This window comes from Struthio camelus, chromosome 10 (assembly GCF_040807025.1).
Source record: "Struthio camelus isolate bStrCam1 chromosome 10, bStrCam1.hap1, whole genome shotgun sequence".
Classification (NCBI taxonomy): Eukaryota; Metazoa; Chordata; class Aves; order Struthioniformes; family Struthionidae; genus Struthio; species Struthio camelus.
The window spans coordinates 13,533,525-13,560,072 of NC_090951.1; the positions used below are offsets into that span (position 1 = coordinate 13,533,525).

The 26,548-nt window shown below is 38.8% G+C and overlaps 1 protein-coding gene across 3 annotated transcripts in view; it reads left to right on the forward strand.

The window, feature by feature from the left end:
* Positions 1 to 26,548, forward strand: part of TSHZ3 (teashirt zinc finger homeobox 3) — a 66,299-nt gene that overhangs the window by 7,224 nt on the left and 32,527 nt on the right. The window contains exon 3 of one of the 3 annotated variants that reach the window (XM_068956055.1): positions 20,502 to 22,891. The exons of 1 other annotated variant lie outside the window; for it this stretch is intronic. In XM_068956055.1, the coding sequence (XP_068812156.1) occupies positions 22,723 to 22,891 (169 nt within the window). In that variant the 5' untranslated portion in view covers positions 20,502 to 22,722. Of the gene's footprint in view, positions 1 to 20,501; positions 22,892 to 23,684; positions 23,777 to 26,548 lie in introns of those variants that run through there. One more of the 3 variants, XM_068956058.1, reaches the window with a different exon arrangement.

Below are 26,548 nucleotides of genomic sequence, written 5' to 3' on the forward strand. Positions count from 1 at the left end.
CCATATTTTAATCCAGCGTCATGACTGTTTCTTAGAGAATCCAAATGTGGACTGGCAAATTTTAATATAGCTCTATTTACAAGATACTGCTATTAGATCAAATATTAAGATGCCTGAAGTGTTGCATTGTCAAGTAACTGTGTATGTATGAGTATGGTTATGATACAATATTGAAAATAGCAGCTCCAGAGCGATCGTGCGTTATCTTATCTATGAAATACTTCAGCATCGTTTACTAAACAGTCTACCTCAGGTGTTTGAGTCTGGTTTGCGTGTGTGTGCGTGTGTGTATGTGTGTTTTTAAAATTTGTCTACGCCCAAATTATGGTTTATCAACCTTAAGTTAAAAATGAAAGGTGAATACAATATATTGTATTTGGTAACAATGATATGGACTGGTACATCCAGGCAGATAATATGCAGTTGTAATTAGACTGAATAGACAGGCATTCATTTTTAAATTCTTTGACACATGCATAAAATAGTCATATAATAAGATAAGATGACAATTTTATGTTAGGTTGATAAAGTGTCCCGATACATGCATTTAAATGTCTGTAAGCCTTTTTTTACCCAGACAGATTAATTCTAGTTTCCAGCATTTGCAGTTAGACATTAAATTAATTTAAAAAATCCTACTAAACAATGGATGTGTTGCTTTTTTTTGTGCCATTACCTAAAGCAGGAGGATTGAAAAAAATTAGTCAATTGATTTTTCTTGATTGCAACATTTAAAAAAAAATGCTTAAAAATTGGCTGAAAGGATTTAAAGCATAGTACATGAAACTCTATTGTAGTTTTCTTACATATAATATTGCAGAGTGGAACAGAGTGAGAGCTTGAAATTGTTTATTACAATTTTCCTAAAAAGGAACCGTAAGGGTTCAAGTAAGTGGAGCCTAATTTTAGAGACTGCAAGATTTATTCTACTAAATTTGCCTGGTTTTGATCTTGACAGATATTTTGGTCATCTCAATAGAAAGATAATCTGCAGAATTTAAATTCTCGGTGCAAGCATCAACTTTAAGATATTTCTCAGAAAACGTTCAAAGGTTTTTTCCCCTGGGGGCGGAGGGAGAGTAGGAAAGGAGTTACCAGAAGATCATAAAATACCTGAGAGCGCTTTACCAGTTCCATTACCTGTCTTGCTCGGACACTATAGGTGTGCTTCCTCACGAATAACTTTGTATTTTAGACTTAATTGTCAATTATTAATTAATTCTGTCAGGACACATGTTATTAATTATGAGTCTTTTCTTCGTTCAGAACAGCTGTTGGGAATCGTGTAAGTTCACTGTTTTTGTTGGTGTGGGAGTTTCCCGAATGAAGAACTCTCCATTCCCAAGTTGCGTTACTGCTCACCTCCCAGCCTTTCATACTAGGGGTTATTTTTAAACAGCTAAGCTAAGCTCGACCTTGGTTGGAATCAGTGTAAGGTTTTTAAAGTGATGAAGCATCCTCACAATTAGTTAACATTTTTATGGAGGTTTTTTTTTTTGCCCTGCCCATAAAAAAAAAAAAAAATCTTGTTTTAGCAAAACTGTATGGTGGTAAAGAGGTCAAAAGGGCACCAGCTAAGCTACAGTGAGAGGGAAGCAAAGCAGTTTCCATGCCCTTCCGCCAAACTCCCGCCAAACTTAACACATTAGCATAGAGGAAAGAGCTGTTTTATTATTCGTTTGGAATGACTCAAATTCATTTACTTTTGATATTTCCATCATTAAATTGAGCCCTCTGTTTCAGTTTCTTATGTGTTCTTTGCGGAATGCATGTTGCATAAAATAGGCAATTTTTAATGAACAATTTAATGTAAATGGGTTCTGAATTTAAATTAATATTAATGAAGCTTTGAGTGAATTTATTTTGCATACGTAAAGGCTTGTAACTCTTTCACCCATACACTCCTGTCTTTATGTACTAACACATTGGTTAGGTGAATTGGCTAGTTTCCATATTTCATGATTAAAAAACTTTAATGGATTTTACATGGATGTTTGTGCTAGTACAGCTTTACACAGGCTAGTATCTCTATTAAAAAATGTACCTGCCTTTGTATGCAAATTTTTGCAGTTAACATTTTAAACATGTTACTCCGCTTGTTTATATATTTCATATATAAAAATAAACATACATATATATATATATATATATATTTACTTTAGTACTTGCTTTTATGCTTAGAGAAAAATTTATTCCAACAATAGTCACTACAGTCAAGATGTTTTCTTTCTTTGGCTTACCTCTAATGCATTATGTATTTAGGAGTGATGGGATGTTCTATAATTAATTCTGTTAGATGTAATTGCTATAATCACTTTGATGCTACACATAATAAAAGTAATATGGTAAGCATATGAAAAAATATAAACACCTTATTGTAGCACTTTATGTAAAGATCCTTTGAAAAAGATCTTCTTTAGAAGAAACCCTCTACTTCCTTATTTTGTCAAAGGTAACATTTATTTTAAAGTACCTACTTTGTAAATGAACGAATTTTGGAAATCGAAAAGATTCTGACTGGCAGAATGCCTTTTATGTGCGTGCGTACGTATCTGATCCTGTACTCCATTAAAGATGTAGTTCATTAAGAAGCCAGTCTTCAGTGTTGCTACAAGTGACATGTAAATACCACTGTATGTTTCATGAAATAGAGACGGATTTGTACATTGTGCTAAAATCCAGTACCTAGTAAATAACATAGAGATGGAATTGTACAACCGAAAGCTTCTTCGTGGTCTAAAATTATGGGAAATATAAAATGTATGAAGGGTAGCATGTAACTAGAGGGAGTTTTTCAGATGTAGTCCCAAGTGGGAAAAAAGGCTATAGAAAGTGTTCCCCCTCACCACTTTTTTTTTTTTTTTTTAAACAAGTAGCTTTGAGTTATTGTTTGCACACATAGTTTTTGATAGGGAGGAAATGAAAAAAATATGTGCAATGGGTTAAGCGGTGTAGCTGATGTCACTGATTCTGAAACAAAAAATGTTAATATGGGCATAGTTCTTAATTAGTTGCACACCATACTTAATGCTGCAAAGGTCACTTGGTTTTATGATCCAGCTACATCTATGAATCTGTACGTTTTCCCCCAAACTTATATTTTACTCTCCCCTATTTTCTAAGCAACTGAGCATGCAAATCCTGGTTAAAATGCGAACTATAAAGAAAATTAGAAAAATAGCTTTAGTGTGGACTAGGAGGAGATTTTTTTTTTTTCTTCCCCCTTGTGTTGTTTTCAAATAATGCATAGTCTCTCGCATGGCGAGCAGAAGTATTACATTTAACTTCTGTAAGCTGAACAAACAAACCCCAACCAACCTCGCGCTGAATTGTTCTGCGGCAGAACAGAACAGGGTGCTGTTTTGGAGTGTCTCTGGGACTGGGCTCGGTGCCTGAAGTCCTTTTCCTGCTAGGTCAAGCCTGTTGCGGGAGGGCCAGATCGCAGCAGGGGCCTCCTGGAGGCTTGGCGAGGCTGCTCCAGACTGGCAGCCATCAGTCATCCATCTGTGACACAGAGTCTGTTTTTGATGGCAGGGATGATAAAAGGCCTGGGAACTGTATAGGCCCTTGTAATCAGGGCCAGTGCTGACATCCTTCTCAACTTTGACAGCTTCTTCCTTTTCTCTCCTCACCGCCAAGACTGTCTCAACTGGATTTTTTTTTCTCTCTCTTGTTTCATGTACTTGATCAGTCTCAGATGCTGGGAATTATTTTTTTCTGAAGGGAGGGGGAGTGTTTCTTTTGGTTTGTGGGTTGGGCAGGTGTGAGAGGAAGTCTGTTTTTTTTTTTTCTTTTTTTTTTTTTTGTACTGTAGGCCTGTTGCTAATTAATGTTCCTCCATAAGATTCTGTCGGAGTTGAGTAATGTTTTTGATCTTTATGCCTGATAACTGCATACTTAATGAGATTTCAAAGCTGTGAGTGCAGCTCCCTACAATTATTGACAGATGCCTTTTCTTTGCCATTGGGTTCAGCTTCATAAATCCTCCTGCAGTAATGAGGTTCAGAAGTGCCACCCTGCCAGTGAGCTAATGAAAGAGGGGGGGAGGGAGGGAACAGCTCATGCCTGCCTGACACATTTTTTTCCTTTAAAATTTACTATGCAGATGTCAAGCTGTGGGACGATTACTTCAAACATGCTAATTTTTATCTTGCTTTTGTGTCAAGCCTGCATGCCATTCCCCCCCCCCAATAATAAATAAAAATAGAACCTTCAACCTATTTAAATTTTATCATGGATCATAACTATTGAAGACTTTGATATATGTGTGTTCTTCTGCAGTTTCCAGTCAGTGGAGCAGCTTTTTGAAATCCGAAGGGCAGAGAGAGGATTAAAAAGGAAAAAAAAACCAACAAAACAAAAAAAACCCAAAACCAAGAAAAACCCACCCTCCGTGGGCCGCGCGTCGGCCTGCCCTGACCGTGCACTTGAAACATGGTAGATTTCATTTTGGAGTTCTGAAACTAAATCCTGGTGGAGAATAGCCGCACCATGCCAAACAGTCGATTTCCTTTTCAGCAGAGTCGTATATCACGGACCCACCCTTCCCTCCTGACAGAATGACATGTGTCATTTATCAAGTGGGCCCTGCCAGACAGCAAGGAGGGGGCGTTTGGGGGGGAAGCACGGATCCGAGCAGTGCTGTCTCTTCCCCTTAGCGCCGCGTGGCTCCGGCAGCGGTGCTGATCCGGGGAGAGGCACCGGAGGAGAGGGAAAGCGTGTGCGGTGGGAGGGGGGCAGCTGGCGGAGTGACTGAAGAGGTTATGTTCTTTCATATTATCTGCTAAGTCGTGGTGTTCAACCCTCTGAAGATTTTTCCCTCCTGTTTTCCTTCTCTCTCTCTCTCTCGTTTTCTTTCTTTTTCTTTTTTTTCTTTTTTTTTCCTCCTTGCTTTGGCAGTTGGGAAAAGCTGGCTGACACGTATCATTCAAGCAGCACCAGCTTGCTGGGGGTTGTGTAAATGAATCTGGGAGCTCTTGGTTTCACATGATTCAAACGTGCATTATTGAAGATGGATGTTCCTTAAAAAAAGATTGATGATGGATATCAGGCTTATAGTGCCATTTATCATTTTGAATATTATTTAGACTTGCCGTGTAAAGCTGTAACTTGAGAGTTGGATGAGCTGGGACAGAATGGAGGCCTCGATGTGCACATTTTGATTGATGGCTTTGCTTTCTCATTGTTTGTTACCAGATACTAGCTGGTCATTATAGGAGTGCCTTACAATTGTTTCAGGGGCTGGATTTCCTTGTGTGCCTGTGTGTTCGTGTGAGAGAGAGAGGCAGAGAGAGTTAAGTTTTTAGTGGGAGAATTTCAGTAATTGTGAAGACATTACCAAAGCTGTGGCCTGTGCAAGGGGACAGGCACGCTTTTGCACGAGTAAAGCTGCATGCTGTACATGACACTAAAATATAGGCAAGACTGTAGCTGTGTAAGCATAGCGTTGTTGGACGTTGTCAGCTCCAGTATAAAAAATATGCTTTAAAAATGAGCTCGTGAAAAGATTAACACAATCCGGCTTCCTTTTGCTAGTAGGCTGCTTTTTTGGTCCCGCAGCAGCAAAGAAAACAAACTTCTAGCACATAATATTATTTCAGCGTTTACATTTTTCTTTTCCATCTACCCTCTTCACCCAGTGAACCTCTGAATCTTGGCGTTTACTCCCGCGTGGTCAGAACGATACTGCAGATAGATGGTCTGTCCAGAGAAAAAGCAAGGGCAATCTCTCCCTCTTTTGAAGTACTTTTCCTGGAACCAGGACACCCCCACCTGCTGGAAGAATTAAGGAAGCAGCTTTATATAGGCAATTAGGTCTGAACTGGGAAGCGCAGGCAGCGACTATGACGAGATCGAAGCTTCAGCAGTAGGTAGTGTTAGAACTCAAAATTATTAGGTATTTGTGCATAAACTTCTCTGGACAGGGGTGATACACAGCCAGGTGAAACTTGTTCCGAGTTGGCAAACTGTATTCAGTGTTTCTTTCCTGGCACGTTGTAGAAAAATTAAATAAATAACAATGATAGGGCAAATGAGACTGGAACAGGTTTTTGTTAAAAGGAATTAGTCTTGAATTTGTGCAGGTAGATGCTATTTTTGAAGCACTGCTTGTCAGACGAACTTTTTCTTTGATTGCTAGATGCCTTGATAGCAAGAAGGAATTACAGCAACATTTTATAAACAACATACAGCATTTGGGCTCACACCATATTTCGCAAAGCCTTCAGTGACTTTATATGAGTTGTTTTATAAAACAAGTTTTTCAAGAATCTGTTGTTTCTTATGCCTTTTGCAAATTCAGTTCAGTTTGCTTTTGGTGCAGTCCATCAGTTGCCAAAAGTAAGAATTCAAGTTTATACACTTCATTCAAGTCCAACCTCACAAGAAAACCCTGTAAAAACTGTAATATTTTCTATAAAGCCTTCAACAGTAGAAGGTAAAACTTTGATTTCCTACGCCTGCACTTGGGTAACACAGTAGGTAATTGAAGTACAAGTGCCAATTTGCTGTAACAATTGTAAACACACCTTGATACAAATGGCATCATTGCAGTCTTACTGATTAGAAAACTTTGCTATTAATAGACACAAAGTCCATTTCAGGTGTAATTGGTAAGGAGCTGAGTGCACTCATGGGAAGAAACCTTGTTTTGTTTTTTGTTCGCTTTTATTCTTATCCCTTTTTTCAGTTTTATAGCTGGAGACATGATTTATTGCAGCCATCCATCTTTGGGGCTCATCCATCACATCCTGGTTGCTAGGCAATCATGGCAGCAGCTGTTTGCTTTGAATCAGACAGAAAAGTTGTCAATCATCAAAGGCAGGTGAATAGCATTAGAAACACGCTATTGTCAGACGGAATAATTAATCAAAGAGAGAAAAGATAATTAAAAAGATATGACCCTTGCAAGTACTTGCTCTGGGTTGCCTGGAAAAAAGAAAAACTGCCTGGTCTTTTCTAGACACTTAAGCAGCTGAGGGCTGATAAAATATGCACTCTGCAGTGCATAGTTTTTAATTAATTGAAAAAGGTTCAACATTCAAAGACGATGCTGGAGAAAAGTCTGATTATGAGCAGAAGTAATATTTATTGTTTGCATGAAAGGCTTGACATGGAGTTCTAACTTTCTGTCACAAATCTCCTGCATGCTTGCCCTAAGCCTCTTTCAGCATTGCTATCTTCACTGGCACTTAGCGGAGTGTATGGTGAGTCAGGCCAAGTAAGGGTCCTGAGGCTTTCATCCAGCTTTTTCATTCTGGGCCACCTTTTCAATGTATTCTCTCATTTGCTATCCTGTAGAGCAGCTGTCAGAGTTCTACTAGCTGTGCCATCGGAAAGGCAGGCGAAGCCTGACCCGTCTACAGGATTGCTCTCCATTCAGTGTAGGAGAGAGGTTGAGGCAAGAACTGTTTCATCTCCAATCAGATGGTGGAATAGCAGGCTCTTCTGGCCTGGTTCCTGAACCAGATTTTCCAGCAATCACATTATTTTTAGCTGGAATGATAACAAGGATGCTGCAAAATCTGATTTCCAAGGGAGCTGGGATACCATGGTAGTAGATTCAGCGTAGCGTGCCCCAACACAAGCATACGTAGGAATGTACTTCTCGTGTAAAGGATCATTGACCCTATGTCTGCAAAACAGCTGGGCAAAGCATCTATTGCAATGACTCCATGAGTTAAGGAGACTGGTTTGAACACCAAAAAAGCTGGATGTTTGAAGCCGTAACACTGTAAGCCGTCTTTGTGAGAAAGAAATGGCATATTTTTGATTATTGGGATAAGTACTCATGTGGTCCAAGAAAAAAACACTTTGGCATTTGTGCGTGTTTAGAAGTTAAGATATCTGTGGACGTGCTGATCACAGCAGAGCTTAACTATGATGATTGCATTACTAGAGTTTCTTTTTTTTGAATATTTTGTAGGTAGTAAAACAGAAGTGACTGCCACTTCCCCCCTTTTTGTGTTTGTTCGTTTTTGATTTCGTGCTTCTACCCTGCCTTTTAGAACTGGACAGAGAAGCTTCAAGTCTGAGCAATCAGAAGAACAAAACCACTATTTTCAATATGCAAACCAGTTATTAGTGTTGATTATCAGTAAGATTTGCGAGAAAGTAGGCGCTAAAATATTGGGAATTAAAAATAGCAGAATGGAAATCACATTACACATCCCATTGCTTTCACATTGGATAATTCCTTGGATTATTCTTTGCGTATTTCCTTGCAGCAGGATGTCAGAAGCAGCTCCTCTGCTAACTTTGTGTAGCCTGCATCACGTTTTCTGCTCTTACACCCTGTTTCACTTGTAATCATTCCCGTATTTACTTGGAGAAGGAGAGAACACAGCTAAAAAGGAAATGGGGTACCATCTGATTACTGGATATGACGCATCTGCTGTGTAGAGCTATTACAGTTTCAGCATTGGTAGCAGGAAGTTCAGGCTGAAGTTAACTTGGATGACTTGGAAAATATCTGTAGCTTCAGTTAATATTTAGTGGATCCTCAGAAAGTAAGTTCACTAAAACGTATGTAAGAAATGCTAACGTCTCTCAGAAACCATAGCAGTATGTATTAGCATTAGCCGTAGAAATATCCTAAATACATCGTGTGACCAAAGTCAGCATTACTCATGGCTAATAACATAGCACTTTTATGTGTAGTTAGGTTGTTTTCTAGAGTTGCTGGCAGATAACTTTTTAATTGGGCTAACTTCTTTTTTCTTAAATAGGTAATGATAATTCAGTTTGACATACTACAGGCTTTTTGTGTCATAAATTTAGGATTGTTTGTGCCTATACAGGGCAAATGGGCATATGCTTGTGTGTGGGTGTGCGGTGCTTTCTCCAGCATGTTTTTGTGCATTATATATATGTGGGATATTTATTCCTGCGTGCAAGGTAACATGTTTACGGCTGTAGAACTCTTTCCTCTTTTGTTGTGAAACTGATTCTTCTTTTCGTATATCAGGACCGCTCTGATACCTTTTGTAGTATTTGCTGTATTTCAGTATCTGCTGATCACTGTTTTGTTTACTGATAGGGGAACTGTGGCAATAGTTCAGATTTTCCCCAGAGGAGGGATATATGGCACTGATATCAACAAAATCTTGGATAAGAGACATATGGATAGATGGCTGCATGTTGGAATATAGGCATCTGAGGCTTAGTCTGATAGTGATTTCTTAGCAGAATATAGACAGAAGTGCCCCATGATAATCTGTTTCTCTCTGCTCATCGAATCTAGGTGGTCTTCTCCCTCTGATTTTTTCCGAGACTCTTTTCCTAGTGTGTTCTTGAGAGAAGACACAGTAGTTATTCCCCAGTCTCAATATTTATTGATTCACAGGTGAAAGAGGTTGGACTCTATGGAAAGATTTTTCTGGCCTACTACCTTCCTCATCCTTCCCCAGATGCATGTTTCTTTTGCGTTTGTTTAGAGAAAACTGTTTGGGAAGTTGAAATACCTTGGTACTGAAGGTGGTAAAGCTAAATTGCTTTTTTGTTCATATGAAATGAAAAACGGACAGAATAAATCAAACATCAGAACTGTAATTGATAGTAGACTTTTTTCTTTTAATTGGTGAAAGAACATGTAAAGGGAGTTTAAACAGTCAAATAATAATCAAGCATTTGCCAGCATTTAACTCACTGTGCTAAGCAGATTGTAGTATCTCAACAGAATCCACTGAATTACATGATATTCGTACATTGAGAAAAATATCTTGAGGAAATATATATAACATGCTTGGCTGAACTATGTCCTATGCTTGGCTGAACTGAATAAGCATATAATGCTTTTCTTCACCCCCGCCCCCAATACATACACATGCATATTCCCATCCCTTACACTGCAGCTATCTGACAGATACTCTTCAATTCTATCTTTCTTACTGCAAGAAATCCAGGGCATTTCTCACTGTCTTTAGAGAGCGTCTCCTTAAAGGTTTCAGAATATGTGTTTACTTCTGAAGATTTCTGATAGGGGGGAGAAAGAGAGAGAGAGAGAGAGAGAGAGAGAGATACTTTTTATTTCACATCTTTAAGGTTAGTTGCCCTTTTTATTCCTCTTAATGTTAGGTTGCTGTTGCATCTTTTATATGTACAACAGTTTTCGGGTTTCAGTCCTACAAGCTAATGCAGTGAAAGAAAAATATTTCTTATCTCCAATTTTCAGTTTGTCACCAGTGTGTTTAAGAAGAGTCTTCTGCAGCCTCAGCCTGAAGCTTGGGAAGCGTCCTGGCATTCACCAAGTAAACTTCCTTTGGTGTCTGAGCACTACTGCTGTGAAACGTATGAAATACGTTTGTATGTACTTACATGATGTGAAAGTATAAAGAGTATTTTGTTTTATTCAGAGTATTTTCTAGGATATTTTTTCAAGTATGATGCTTGCTGTCATTGGTGTAAGGTGACCAGCTCATGTCACCTGATAGTCCAGGAGCAGAGCTAGATGGTCTTGAAGATGCGTGCTCACCACATACAAGCCATCAGACAGTGTACTACTTTGACTTTAATGTGTAGGGTGGTTGTGTAGAAAGGAGTGGGAATGGAAATGCCCTTGAGAAAAGGGAAAGGAAGGACTAGTGCCCTGGATGCAAAAGGAGACTGCTATGTAGAGATCTGAATTGGTTTAGGGTCCCCAAAATAAACATATCTGAATCTGAATGTTACCCCAGTTCACTTATCTTCAAAATCCTTTGTACACTGTGCCTTTGTTTTAATTTTAAACATATACTTTGCTTTGTATGCTGTTGGCTCTAGTTAACCAAAAATCACTTTGCAATTGACATATTAATTTAATTAGATAATTTGTGCATAATAGTACAATTTTGGCAGCTGCTTTAACTTTATAGGTAAAATGGAGAGACAAACTGGTCTGACTTGTTGAACTTTTTATTCGAAAGAATATTTTAAAAGTAGAAAATAGAATTTGAAACAGCAAAGAAAGTATGGGAGTGTTTTTTATATACTGCAATGTATCATTTATCCAGGATCCCTTGTCTTCCTTTGTTTTTACTCTGGGCCTGTAATGAAGTGCTTCTTATCTATGTTAGTTAGCAAGTACTCCGATGTAATGTATGAGAATAGTAATGCGTTATTTCCTCATGCTTATGTTTTCTATATAGAATAGTCTAGCAGTAGTGAAATCTTTGCTATATGATTGCATTTCGTTTTGAGATGGTGAGCTGAATAAGCAGTAGGACAAGCATGCAGTTAGCTGAATGAAGGAAAAAGAAATAAAATTTTACAGCACATTCTTGTTCTAGGAGTGTGCAACGCAAAATTGTGTGACTCAAATGCTCAATCTGGTCTTCATGATTAAGCAATAAACACATTACAAAACAAAGTTATCATCCTTTTGAAACTTGTGTGCTCAATCGTTGTGGGGAAAAAAAAGCAAAGTATTTAATATTTCTCAGAGGAAAACATCTTTCATTTCTTGACATGTTCCCTGGTAGTGGTTTTTAGTTAGCAAAACTGCTTGTTTGCATTAGGGTAAAATCAAGAATATTTTCTTTGCAGACACTAGAGAAATTTTGCAAAGTTAATTCACTGAATGTTGATAAAAGGAATCAAAATAGCTAAAATTGAGGGTAAGAAAGATAACTGCTGTGCATTGTAGCAAGTCTTGGGAGCGTATACCTAGATTCTGCTAGCAACTTTATGCAAAGTAGAGTTTGGTTACATTGCATAAGTGGATTGTTTTAGAAATGTCTTTTTGTTCTGCGTTTGTGTGATGCCTAACATAATGGAGTCCTAATCCATGCCTAGGTCTTCTCCCAGCAGTATCACAAACGTATGATAATATTAACTCTGTAGTCTCCCAGATTTTGCCACATTGGTGCAGCTCTGCTGGATATATGTGCTTTCCTGGGCTAAAGTCTGAGCATGTAGCGAACTTTAAAATCTATCAGCTCATTGATGTGCAGTGTGCTTTCCAGATAAAACCTCTCCCAAAACTTTAAAGTGGCAATTTCTTATCCTAAGGAATTTGCGTTCTTATCTTTGGCATCTTGGACCTATTCAGTGTGGGACACAACTGTAACGAGAAAGGAGGCGTTAGATTCTTCCTTGAATCTACAACAGTTGCTTATCTGGATATTAGTAGTATCTGTTTTTAGTGTGATTTAGGAGCTGAGAACCAGACAGAAAGTCGGTCTCTTCAGGGGTGTATTTCTCAGCGTGCTAAAGTGGCTGTCAGCTCCCCCTTTCCCACCCCTAACCTTCCCCTCAGGTCTTTAGGCTGCTTGCTCTTGGGTATGGGTGGCACCGCTGTGTTACGGTGCAGGCCCCTCATCCACGCCACAGCTGCATCCAGCCCATGTGAAAAAGCAGGTCTGTGTGATCCAGCAGAACGTATGTGATGGACCAGATCTAAGAACTGCTTACCTGCACCACGTGCCTGTCACCCTACGTGCAGCAACAGCTTGATGTCCGCTATTATACGTCAAGCGTTCCAGGGCTATCGTTAGTGAGAATGAAATGATACGGGCTGGAGTTAGCGAGACGTGGCTCAGCGAAGAGCTTCTGCTCTTCTGCTGGGTCTGTGTCTGTGTTGCAGAAGTGTGGGACATAGAGCTGGAAGGAACCTTGAAAAGTCCTTTCCCAGTTGAGCTGCCTGCACTCATGCTTTTTGGGCAGATGTTTGCCCATTTCGAGACCCACGCGCATGGAGAATCCAAGAGCTTCCTAGGCTGGCTCTCCAAGTGCCCTTACTGCATTTGGGAATTAGCCTGGGTCGCAGAGATTCTTTTGGGTGATTTTTTTGCTTTTAGTTATTCTACCGACTGAGTTAGCTCTTGATTGCTTGAGGCAAAGGTTTGGAGCCTTCTGTATCGCTACTGATTGTCCTTGGGAATAAGCAGTGGGGGGCTGATACTTTCTTGTCTCTTCTTGTTAAGACCCAGTCCAAAGTCTGTTGAACTCAAATATGATTCTTTTACTGACACCCTTGATTTTAAAGGACTCGCACTGAGACCTGTAGTATCAGGCAAAGAATAGAACTTGGCGGGGAGAGGGAACAACCCCACCCCAAGGTCAGGATTTTGGTTTTTTTTTTTTTTTTTTAACCTGGACTGGTAACTTAATGCTGTGCTTCTTCTCGTTGCTGATGTAACTTAGACAGAAACAGATTCTGGTAGACACCTCTTGGTTGGATTTTCAAAAGCATCTTGTCAAAAAATGTGGTTTTGTGCATGTTTAAATGTTTAAGAACATTAAAGGAGTTGGGAGTAGGTGTAAAGCAGTTGTTTTTCTTATGAGGGATGTAATACTAATGACCCAACCAGGAACAAATATTTTCTTTGATGACATTCAGAGAGGTAGACTATTTTGATTTGTTTCAGAATAATTAGGCAATTATCAATTTGATGCTAAGAAAGCTTTATTAATTTTTGTAATAGCATTAATTTATAAGTGGAAAGTATGTTTATATTGATAGCTAACTGTATGGTGTAAGTTTGGCCATAGATTCTGTTCTAAAAACATACTCTTTATTCTGAATGTTTTAGTACAAAATTGCGTCTCATTATGGATAACGTGTCATGTCTCCCTAAAAATGTGATTTTGATTTCCATCCCATGATGATACTTTATTCAATAAATCAAAAGCTTCCTCTGCAGTTAGCAACCAACTTATTTAATGGTTATTTCTGAAATGTTGATACAGGGAATTTAGCGGTTAACAGTGTTTATACATTCCAGAAGCATTAACAGGTTAGGTTATACTGGAATTCAGTAAATATCCATGAAAAGTGTGGGAGAAGTATATGCTATGCTGTATCTCAGCAATCAGCTGCCAGACATCTCATGAAATACCATGTAATAATAAAGTTTATAATGATTATATTGTCAGGAGGCACACATTGTCCATTATTGCTGAAAACTGAAGGAGCAAGGCCTATCGCCCAGTGTTTAGACTGTAGCGTTAGAACACTACAGATGTTCTTATCTTCTGGAGATAGTTTTGTACTGAATCAGTGATTTTTACACATTCTTGTGTATGGAAAAAACGCTTTTTGCCTCTGAATATTTCTGAAGAAAATAAAAAGAGGAGAATAGTTTTTATACATGCCAAGGTTGTTTTTCATTTTTGTAAATGAATTTCTGCAGAAGAACCATAGTAAATGTGTAATTTTTGCAGTAGCTTTTTCCCCCTTGGTTACTGCTGTTCTTGCATTGCTATTTAAAATGGACATCCCATTAAAATCAATAAAACATCAGGATTTACTAGGTAGAGTCTGCACGTTCATAGGCAGTTTTGTGCTGGCTGCATCGTACCTGATATATTTGGCAGCCGCAGGGTGGGTAACACAACAGCAAGCTAGGACTCCTAAAACTATTAGTATTTTTTGTAATCTTTGTGTGAATAGATGACATTTTCTGAAAATGCGTCTTCATCAGAGTTTTTTGCTCCTGTTCGTTATGACAAAACACAGCAAACAAAGACAGAGCATCAATTACAGCTGCAGTCTTGAAGTTTCAAGTCACATTTTAGCCACGCTACACTGTGTGTTAGTATCATTATTATCTTTTGGTGCTTGTATGTATGTAAATTACATTAAAAATAAGATCAAGGCAGACATGAAATATCAGTGACAAAAGCAGAAAAAGATGAACAAGCTGTTATGAGCTATGAAAAGTGAAAAAGATGCTCTTTTAAATTTGACATTGAACCAAAATCGAACATGAGAACAATTTTAAAAAATATTTCCCTTAAAGCTTTGTTGTGGCCATGCCTTCTAATGCATCTCAAGTCTGTCAGCAGCTCGATTATGCAATCCTCTTTTGAGGATACAGTGTTGATTCAGCTACCCAAAGCTCTGATATTTGGAATGTCGTGTTACCTTGCTTAGTCTGAAAACATGTACACGCTTTCTATATAGATGTATTAAAAATATTTATGTTAACAAATTTTCAGTGATATGCTTTGATTTTTAGATTCTTCTGTTTCCTAAGACCTATTTATTAAAAATAACTTCGCAAAACCTGCCTTCGGTCAAAACCATCCAGTAAATGCTGTTATTTTAAAGTTATAAAGAGAACTATATTCCATACAGAGTAATATCTTTATATATACCTTTAATGAGTCTAAAACTTTAAAATATAGTGCTGAATTCAAGTCTGGCTAAGGAAAGGGTGTGTGGTTCAAGAGAGCCTAAAGGATACATAAATATATTTTTATATATAATGATAAATGTTTTTTGGAAAAAAAAAAAATTACAGTGAGATTAGTCTCCTAAAATTAGATACATTAATTCATCCTCAGTATAAATCAGCATACTGTACTAATTATTTTCCAACATATATTGTATGAAGTAAAGTGTATGACAGTATTGGTATTCAATAAAATACATGCTACTTTGATAGTTGTCTTTGAAACTCTTGCTAGCCCTCTCTTCTATATTCATTGGTAAGAAAATGTACTTGAAATCTGTTCTACACACTCTTGGTGTACCCAGAACATACAGTTTTCAGCACAGTGTGACTAGATGCTAGTGGGTCTGTTAATTGCCAGCCAAAGGAGACTGGGATCACAGAAAATAACAGTAATGTTTTTTTTTTTCTTTTTCCTGAGCTAAAATAAAACTATGTAGAAACATAACATTTTAGTATTGAGCAGATTTTTATTTATCCAGCAGTACTGAAGGAATCCAGAAGAAAGACACTTTATTTATGTCCGTGCAGTTGTACCTAAACATTGCCTCCATTTGATGGTTATATTGCTAAAGGTAGCCCGAAGAGGAGTCGGGCTTATGTGCTTGTGAAACTCGCAGCTGTGGAGCTTGCCAATAGACGCGAGACTTAGAGTGTCAGCACTTTCAAGGTCTTGCAGTAAGTCGTCGTGATTGTGAGCTCCTTATTTTGATTTTTTTTTTCCTTTGGTACTCTAAGTAATTTTGGATTAAAAAAAAAAAAAAGTTATGGTAACAATCCTGTGAAATAAGAGTTCCTGTTTTTTTTTTTTTTTTTTTTTTTTTTCCTTCCCCTCTCTGCATCCCAGGCAAGTCACTCATTTTTGTAGACCTTGGTTTTCAACCTGTAAAACAGCAGGGAAAATACTTCACAAGAGAACCGTACGCATTAATGCTTACCTGTGCAGCTTTGGAGTTAAGCAGTGATATTCGGGTGATACCTTTGAGGCGGCATTTATAATTTAACTTTTTTGTGTTGCTGCGTATACTTAGCCTTTACTGTGGTTTGGCAGTATGTTCCTATCATTAGTCATTCAATATGATATAAGGAGAGTTTAAGGAAAAGGAACTGCATTTTAAGTTGTTGAAGGAAGGGGTCTCTTTTGTTGAGGTTTCACAATTCAAAAACTTTAGTGGAGGTTAAACAGCTGCGAAGAAAAAAAAAATCCTCGTACTAGTCAAATGATTCTAAGCTAAAAAGGAAAGAAAACAACAAAAAAAAATCCTCATCAAGTTCTTTGGGAAACAGAAAAGGAGGAAAAAGTCTAAGGAAAGCCAAAATGGCTAACGTTACAGTTGTCACAATTACTCATATCCTGTGCTAGAGATTGAGGAAGCTAGGTAAAAAGGAGCCAAAACTGGTCTTGAATCTTGTGGATATAGCTTCTGCTCATGTCAGTGTTGGCACCTGAGTCTCAGTTTAAAATCTGGCCTCACTCTTTACAAAAAGCTATATTTAATCACTTACTTAAAAAATCAAATGGGAAAGGGTTCCATGCACTTTATAAATGAGATCATTTTTTCAGACATTTGCAGGAAATCAAAAGTTATGTTTTTATTAAAGATATTCTTGAATTATTTATGGCGTATAGTTATGCTTAGTTTTGGACAATTTCAGGAAAACGCTTTCGCTGAAGTACTTTTTTATATTACTTGTTAGCATATTCAATTAATTGTATATCTTGCAGACAAACAGTAAGGCTCCTATTTATTAGCCATCTCACTGACATTGAGACTACTCATGTAAGTGTTGAGCAGGGTTTGCCTCTCTTAAACGGCTTTTTTTTTTTTGTAAAAATATATTAAGTAACTGTGCAGAATATATTATTTATAGCATTTTTTCGTCCTGTAAGTCTTAACACAATTCTGTGCATGACTAAGGCATTTGACAATAGTCACAATAAAATGGTTCAAAATATTCCTAAAATGTGTTGTAGAAAACTGTGTGGTATCTATGAAATATATGATAATGTGGCTTAGAAGAGAAGTTTTATCATACTTGGTTGAGACAATCCTAATACCCATGTGTGGTTTTGAGTATGCACACAAGTGCTCACTCTGTAGATATTCAGTTTCTGTTTTTAACATTTGTTTCACTTACATCCTCTATTCTGATTATTTACTGTAAAGCAGTCTTTGTTTCATTGATTTCTGCCTGTCTACCAAGGAATAAAGTTTGCTCTTCTAACGCACACATCTGTCAGTACTGTACCAAGAGTCAATGCCACAAGAGAAAAATTGAAGAAATGAAAACAAATAAGTTATAAAATAAAGTGACAATAATGTGCAGTAGCATAAAGATTGCTTTGGGCTGCTTTTGAAAAAGACAGCTAATGACTTGCCCTGTTGGATGGTATGAGAATGGTGCAGATTCATGTCTCCGCATTTAGTACGTAAGTTAAATATAAGAAAGGCAGTGTAAACTGGAGGTCAGAAATGGAGAGCGCACAGAGCATGCTTTTTTAATTTTTCTTTTTTTTTTCCCCTCTGCTCTGACTTTGGACAAGTCGCATTATGAGCTAAATTCTGCATTTTTACGTGGTGTAGCTTCTTATAATAAGGCTGTCACTGGAATTAGAGTGCTGTGAGTGAGACTGGTCGAATCAGGTCCAGAAATATTACTGTGTTTTGTTTTATTTCACGTGGCTGCTGTTGTTAATTTGTGAATCTTTAAATTCCTCAGGAAAAATATTAGAATAATAACTTCAGAACATTTATTAAAAATGTACATGTTTTTGAAAAACAAAACTAATTTTTTTAATAAACCTGATCTATGCGGTAGAATTTCAATAACAAGCACATATATGAAATTGTATTTACAGAGACAACTGGTAGCGTGCGTGTTTAACATTTATGAATACTGGCCTAATGCTGCTGAAGTATTCAAGTCCCTTTTAAGATTGTAATTGAAGTAACATGATATAAATGTAAACTTTAGCTTAGAGCACACAGAGCATACAAGACAGTTTGACACCTTCATTTCAGCAGTAAGAAATTACCATTGTCTCTCGTTTCTTGCTTCTAGCTTGTATGACCAAGCCAAAAAGTAATTATGCAATTAGGGTTGACATACTGGTTCCTGTAATATTTTTTTCTCTTAGTTTTTGGTGGCTTATTTCTACTTCAGACTTTCCAGTCCTTTGTAATTCATACCGAGATGTCCATTTTCATTGCAACAAATTTACTCATGAAGATTGCAAGTCTTGCATAATTTAATGATGAAAAGGCAGCATTTCATTTTCTCCAAATGTAGTTATTTGTAGATTATGGATAAACATTTGTGTAGCTAATACAGTTGTTGTTAAAAACTTTGTTCAGCATTCAAGTTGGTGACAAAACTTGTTATGCACAGGAACTGAGAAGTGTTTCTTTGTAAATTACTGCAGGATTATACATTTTGAGTAGAGAGATATGCAGCAACGTGCGACTGCTTATCCATGGGGGCCCCGCTCTAGATCAGGCAACAGTTATGGTCCTTGTGTTCTGAATGGGTAGGATATAAGTCATTAAAGTTTTCCAGTTCGTATTGACGCTTGGTAGGGTGCACAGTTCAGCCTCTCTTAGGGTGAGAGAGATTGAAATCGTGTGTTGGCCCTCTGTCTAGCTTCAGGTATTTCACAAGAGCAGGTCAGCCGAAAAGCAACTGTGCTACCCTTCTTGTCCTCAGCTCAACTTGCTTTCTTGTGTCTTTTCCTAATTTCTGGGATTTGCCATGCGGTTTGAGTCCTGTAATTCTCTATCTTAAGACTTGTCTTCCCTAGGAACGTACAGGGACAGTTGTGCCTTATTTCTTGCTTAATTATGCTTGGGACTTCCCCAGGGTTGTGTAAAAGCAGTGCTGTATGCTGTCGTTAATCTATTCTGTGGGCTTTTTGATTATTTAAAAAAAAATTATGCAGTTTTTAAGCATTCCTACACTGTATAGAATAACATGATAACTGGGCAGGGATGCTTGCCAAATTTTAGGTCTAGGGCTAGACCCCTAGTGCGTGTTGAAGTTCCCCCCTTCACCACCATACCTAAACTGACTGTTCAGATTTCTTCCTGGGGGATGTCATTGCGTTTGATCAGGACGCAGGAGCTTCAGCTCATCTTGGAGCATAGTCTGTCATTATATAAAATACAATGGAGGGCCGGGAAGGAAGTATAGTGAATTTGCTGGTGACAAGCCAAGTAGAGGTGGTTTGCCAAGTATTAATCATTTGTATAAAGCTGCATCCACTGTTCAGCCAAATGAATCTGTTCTGCCTTGGAGTCTCACAGTGACAGCATCAAGATATTAGTACTTTTGTAATAAAGTTATTACTTATTACATGCTCTTTAAGTTCTTGCTACCTTTTTGTGTGTCTGGTACCTCTAAGAAGGGACTTCTCATCTCCTAAAATTGCCCTGTACCAGTTTGCCACTTGGAGGCCTATTTAGATTATGTCGTTTTAGGTTTAAAATAGACTTTGTGCTCTTTAAAATGAATTCTTCCCCTCCCGCCCATCCTCTTTGGTATGTCACTAGCTTGCAGTATCTTTACTGCAAATCAAGGCTTGTGACTTTCAGCGGTACTGTGTTTCAGGGGACGTTTCGAAAGAAAAAGACAAAAGGAGAGGGAAGCTTCTTGTAAAGGGCTACTGCTGTTTTGGCCAGGCTCTTAAATCATGGATTGCAGTACGTACTTTCTCTAAACACAGATAAAACAGCTAAAAGTTACTAGAAAGAAATATCTTTCCCTGATTTGGAAACTAAGCGCAGAATGCGAGTTTTCAAGCAGGAGCCATACTTAACGTTGTATTTTTTTCTGATGGAGCTTATACCAGCATTTTCCTTAATTATTCTTGATGTTTTGCCCATTATACCATTAGCTTCTTTAGAGGACAAAGATAAGTTGCCGGTATCCACCAGAGCAAAGTGCGAAAGCATTTAATTATTGATATCTTAGTAACCAAGCGTCCAAAATGATGTTGTCAAAATCCATAACGATCAGACAGAAAACGTATCGGCTTGTTGTTGAAAAATACGTCTCGGACTGTGTGGTACCTGAGCGCATGCAAACCCAAGAAATTAAGCTACTGGTTCCTGCTACTTCCAGTATGTAACTGCTTTATCCAGCATGCCCTGCATTTTAAAAGTCTTATTGTTAATGTTTTCCTCATTTTTAATTTTCACCTTTTCTTGACTGTTAATCTAATACGCATGTTTCACTGAAAGAACTCGTGCGTTCTCACTAGATCGATCCACTAGTAAGTTAAGCAGCCAAGAACGGTCTAAGATAATAGTAACAGCTAGCTGTCTTCATATTCTTCGTCCCTTTAAAACGCAGGTTTCGTGAGTAGAGTATAATCGGTGGCCGTTTGGGACATGCTCTCCCCACAGTCTGCAGCAGGAGGGAGGTCCTGAGTCGCTGGGAGCGAGAGGGCTCTGGAGGACGTCGCCGCCCTGCGCCGAGGGGCCGCTGGCAGCCTCCCCCAGCGGGAGCCGGGGCTGCGTCCGAACCCGCGAGGCCGCGGCGGCTCCGCGGGGAGGTAAAGCAGCCCCGGGGACAGCCTGCGAGTACCGGTTGTCGGAGCGCTCGCCTGGGCGCGAGTGAAGGGGGGGAGCGCCGAGGAGGGCATGCAGCGTTGTTCTTGCGGGCGTTGCACGTCCTGTGGACTTACACCTGGCAGCCTGCCACGTGCCGCCTGAGAGCGCGCCCAGGAAAGCCGCTCCTTCGCATCTGTCCCCTTGCTTAAGCTGATGCAGTTTCACAGACCCAGAGATCTTCAGTTATGTGACGTGTTTCCAGAGTGGGTCCTGTCCCGGGCACGTGGCCTTACTGCTCCTTTTGGCTCCTCTTTCCTCCCCTGCGCCGCAGCGTAGGCGCCTGAGAGCCGAGACCTCAGGCAGCAAATGAGTCTGTGAACAAATAAAGCGGGGAAGTTCTCGGAGTATATATTGAAATAATTGAAAGTTACTTGAGTATATATTTAGTCTACAGCCAAATTAAAAAAAAAATAAAAATAAAAAGTAAAATTCCCTTGCTGAAGTACTATTTACCATTAATATATTTAATTAAAAGATACTTCTGTGTTCCATTTTTCACTCCCTCACAGGTGCCAGAGCTTTCATGTTTATTAATAGCATTAGATCAAATAATGCAGATGTTTGATTTCAGACACTGGGACATGTTGCAGGTTAGTCTTTCTAGAAGGATACATTAACACTATTTTGTTTTTCTTTGTGTCATAAAGTGTTTTATGAACCCCTTTTTAAAATAGGGATGGCATTGTAAGAAAGAATTAAATTTCGAATTTGCCTACGCTTTGAAGAGTTTTTGCTAGTTTTTTTCCCAGCAAAGCATCTTAATGTGTAAGATATCCTTATAAGATTGTTGTATTATAGGCTCTGCATTTCACAGAGACAAAGCTATTTCATATTCTTTTCCTCCATATACCAGAGGCTTTACTTGCTTTATTCAGTGATTATGTCTCATAGCTTAAATGCGGGTATTTAATTTGTACCGCAGTGATCTATATCTGAACTTGCTGTTGTTACAGGTATAGAGAGATGCTTATGAAATGAGAGGTCACTGCTGCAATACCCACGTACAGCTACTGCACGCCAAATATTGTAAAATGTGCCTGTGTACGGCGTGTAGCGCAGTAGGTGACTGGAAATAATCTTTTGGGCTTTTGGCAAATAACGTTTAAGAACAGTGATTTAGTTAATTATTCTTTTTTAAAATGCGTAATTGATGATATCTGTGCAACGTTTAGGGACATCTCATCAGCATTTTTCTAACCGTTCCTGTGAGGAAAAATACTCTCATAAAACTGTGATTTCTTTGCTGTCTCTCACACAAAAATGTCAGAATCAGCTCATTTATCTGGGATTATTCTTTGCATGTCTCCAGAGGTTTGCCTTCTTTATGATCTCCTAAATGAGTAGTACAGTATACTTTTCACCAAAAGCAAATATAGCCCTTGTTTATTAAACTTTATCCCCATACCCTACCTCTCCAATTTTCTTTAAACCTATAATATCTAAAAGACACATAATTGATGCCATATGGATATTGCTATGTGTTAAAGTAACAGGCTATACATAGAATTTAACAGCAGTTATCGTTGCTACATTATTTCTTATGTTTCCTTTGATGTCCTGCTTCTTGATAGAGAATGGGGTTATTATGACATTTCTTTATGTTTGAACTTACAGTTATTCCTTATTTTTATTGTAGTGGTAACCAGATGCCCTGTTCAGAATCAGGGACCCATTGTACTAAATAAAGTAGAAAAATATATAAGGACATGGGCTTTGCTTTGAAGAGCTTGCAGTATAGTCTAGTCAACAGTATTTAATTCTCTCAAAGTATTTAACCTCTTTTTCTTATTATGAAAAATAAAACTGAGAAACAGTTTGTGTAATATCACGTTGTGAGGTGAAGTAGAATATTTTGACAGTGAGCATTATCTCAGCAAAACTTCCTGCAAGGTTTTCTTGCTGTGTTCAGGAGCTTATTTCCTAGCTGTAAAACTCTTGGCTGAAGGCTGGCGTAAGACAGTATGAAAATCCTACACTTAATTCTTAATATTTTTTTATCTGATTCTGAAAGATTTTGGTACCCAGATCTCACTGCGAATTCCATAGGAACCTGGGCACTTAACTTCCAGGGACCTTTGAAAATCCCAACTTCAAAGGAAAAAGACGTTCTTGAAAATGATGACGATAAAGGTGAGGTTTACAGTTTTCAGATGAATGATTGTGTTCACATAGTTTATTTAAAAAAAAAAAAAAGACCTTGATTTTTACAAACCGTCACGTTTCAATTCTTGCTGTACGTATTGTTTGAGTAAAGTGTGTAAGGCTTTTTTTGCTTTTGTAAACGAAAAGGCTTGGCTTGTTTAAGTGTGGCAGTACAAATTCACTAATCACTGCTGTCAAGGCCCTACTTTGAGTAACGCTGAGCGGCTGAAGCCTGTAGCTCCAACGCTTGCTAAGGAAATGAGCATACGACAGTTGGGCGATGATGAGAAACGTGCCCATGTCTCCCTCTCTCCTCACCTGTTCCTTCAGTGGGCTGCAAAGCAGGACTTGAAACCCAGCTCCAGCCTGCTGTGCCTCGCGTGCTCCTTCGAGGGTATGTGGAACGAAAGAGGCCGAAATCTGAGCGTTTTGGGTTAGAACTGAAATCCACCTGATGACAAAATGTGTGGATTTATCACTGTTACTAGCTTCACTGAAAAAAAAGTTGAAGTGTTGAGTGAGTGAGGACCAGTATTTCCGACAATGAACATGGGAGGACGTGCACCCTTTTGTCACACACTGCTTTTTTTTTTTTTTTTTTTTTTGGCTTGAGAATGCTACTCAGCACTTGAAGATCATGCACACAATATATTGCTTTTGTTTTTCCAGGGGCTGTCAATATGTCAGTGATAACTGCACACATATGCAGTAGCTGTGTAACTGTATTGCATATTACTACAGATGGTTGCAAAGAATTTCAGCAGTGTCAGTTAATTATAACATCACGATATGAAAGCCAAAGTCTCTGCTGGTATGCAACTCCGTTAAAGTCGGTGAAGCTACTTTTAGACCTACGGGGAACTTGACGCAAAGGTATATAATAGAGCTTATTGGCTATTGCAGTAATTCTGGTCATAGAAAGAGAAAGCGAGAGGGATGAAATGGATTGGCTAAAGTCCTATAGCAAACCGGATCTTGGAGTAAACTTGAGAATCCTGACTCTCATTCCAGATTTTTTACTGCTGTCTCACCAGCTCATGTCTGTGGTAGGGTGTTCCTCAAAGTATTTCTGACCATAGTAATGTAATATAAAAACTTAATGTTTTATTCAGGCTGTGCACGATTCATGGGCCGAACTCCTCAAGCTTTCTGCTGAGGATACATAGCAAATGTCACAGCTGAACTCTGATCGTTTCTGTATTTAAAGCTTCTTTTAGTTATTTCCATAGTTTTGAAAGTTCCTTTTCTTAATTGTAATTCCTTGCTCTCCCTGTAGCTCTTGCATTAAAAAAAAAAAAAAATTGACTAACTTTCCACCTCAGAAGATAAAAGTGGAACTATATGGTTTTATATTCATACTTTAAAAAAAATGAAAATGGTGTTACCTTCATTCAATCTAAAAATACCATATTATTAGCGTGATATCAGAAGAACTTTGGGATAAAGTTTAGCAAATTAGTAAATTACAGTGGTGGCTCTAACTGAGAAACTTTTACAAAATAGCTTTGTATTTAAGTTAACTTTCAGTGAACTTCAAAGTAACTTGAGTATTTGGCAGCAGGGAAAAAGCAGTTGCCTGTTACTTTGTAACATGCCTCGTGCTCCAGGTGATGGTCAGGACTGTTTGAAAAAAAGAAAAAAAAAAAAAAGAACACTTAAAACTGAGACTAGAAGACAGGACCTTTCGGCATCCAAAAGGCAGGCCTTTTTGGTATAAAATAAGGAAGATCTGCTTTTCCAGGAGGGAACTCTAAGCTGAGTTTCAGCTGGCTGTCAAATGGAAAACTGTGCCTTCCCCCTGTGTCTTTGCAGTTCCCTTCCAGAGTCCAGGGGGATTTCTAGGCTAAAATAAGTTGCCCATTTTCCCCCAGACTTTGCAGAAATACTTTTTGCCTTTGACATAGGCCTAGTATTTTCAAGCAGACCAATTTTGCTGTTCGTACAGTTTGAGGGGAGGGAGGAAAGGAGGAGCTAGAAATAGAGCTTATAGTGGAACCTGGGTATGTTCCTAACCATGGTGAGACGCTTATCTGTCCATTATGTTGTGGGCTAATGTTAACTTCTGTGCTGCCTTTGTAATGTATTACATTAAGCTAAATGAAGCTATTGTGCGGTGTGTCAAGACATAGTCACGTAGGTTGCCTCGCTATCTGCTCCTGTTACTATTGTATGTGATGGACTTCAATAGCGGTGAAGGGCTCCTGGAGTCACTCAGATCGATGGTATACGTTTTTGTGCCTCATCCTGGAGTCCTGTTGCGTTTCAGACTTCCAGCAACTTCGCTGGAAGTTACACAAGTACAACAGCTACCCGTTTGGGCTCGTAAATACTAGCTGGATAGGTGTGTTTATAACAGGCCTCAATGTTGTTAAATCTACCCTTTTGATCATTGGTGGTGGATGCGGGGGTAGATGTTTCCCCAGCCTGGTCCCGGTGACTTGGCCGTGGATGTGGTAAATGGAAGAGAAGACTTCTGCCTTTCTGACCCCGGAGAGCTGCTGTGCTTTTACCAGCACGGTCGAGGGCAGCAGCCGGCCCACACTCCCCGCAGGTGTGTGCACGCGCGTGGGCATGGGGGGATCGCGCGCGGCCCGCGCTCTCCCACCTGCGCCGATGGCCCCGGGCCGCCGTGCTCTGCAGGGCCGCCTCTGCCCTGCGCCCTGCCCGGGCCCCCGCTGCCGGCTGTGTGGGCAGGGAGGTGAAAGGCATGGTTTGCCTTCCAAACTTTAGCTCTGTGCGTGCACATATATGTGCTAAAAAATCTGTAAACAAGTATTTACGAGAGTGCTGCGCTGGCTGCAGGCACGCTTTGCAGGGAGAGGTGGTGCCAATGCTCTGCTGCCTCAAAGCTCCTTCCGCTGGTGTTCAAATCCACGTAGCGCCAAATGGCTCTCACTGTTTTAATATAAGCTAGCAATACTCTGGCTCATGCTTTTTAAAAGTCCTTTAACAGAATTTGACAAAATACAAGATTTGGGAAGGCACAGATGCATCCAGATTAGAAGAAATTTCTCATCTTTGTTTAAACCTAAGATTCTCTATTCTAAAATTACATAATATTTTACAAATAAGGTTTTATATATGTTATATTAAGGTGTGCATGTTATATGAGTAGCTTCTGCAGTGGTTCATACGTACAGTTTTCTGTTTTGCAAGATGAACATAAAATATCCCCTTCTTGCTCTCCTCCTGTTTATCTAAGCGCAATATGATACTGCTGCTCTATCAAGATGGGTTGTGATTCATACCAAGATGAGCAAGGAAGTTTGAAATTCAAAGATTACCTTGCCTTCATCTGTGTGCGTACCAAGTTATTGACCCCTCTATCCCTGCAGATGAATTTATACATAGCACAGTTAATATATGCTGTGATACTGATAATCCAAAATTGCTAAATTTTCTAGATGGCATTTTTCTGTTTGTTTGAAAATTTGCTGCAGTGCTTCAGTGATGCATAAATATTTGGGATTCTCTTTCAATTCTTTTTTCCCCCCTTTGAAAACAGTTATTTCTTTAGAACATTATTTAGAAGTCCGAAAATTAAATTACTTTAATATTTGTGGGCACATTTTCTGTTGCCTTCTCAGCTGTGTTTCTTTAATGACAGCATGACTGGTTACTTTTAGAAATCATAGGAAAAGTGAG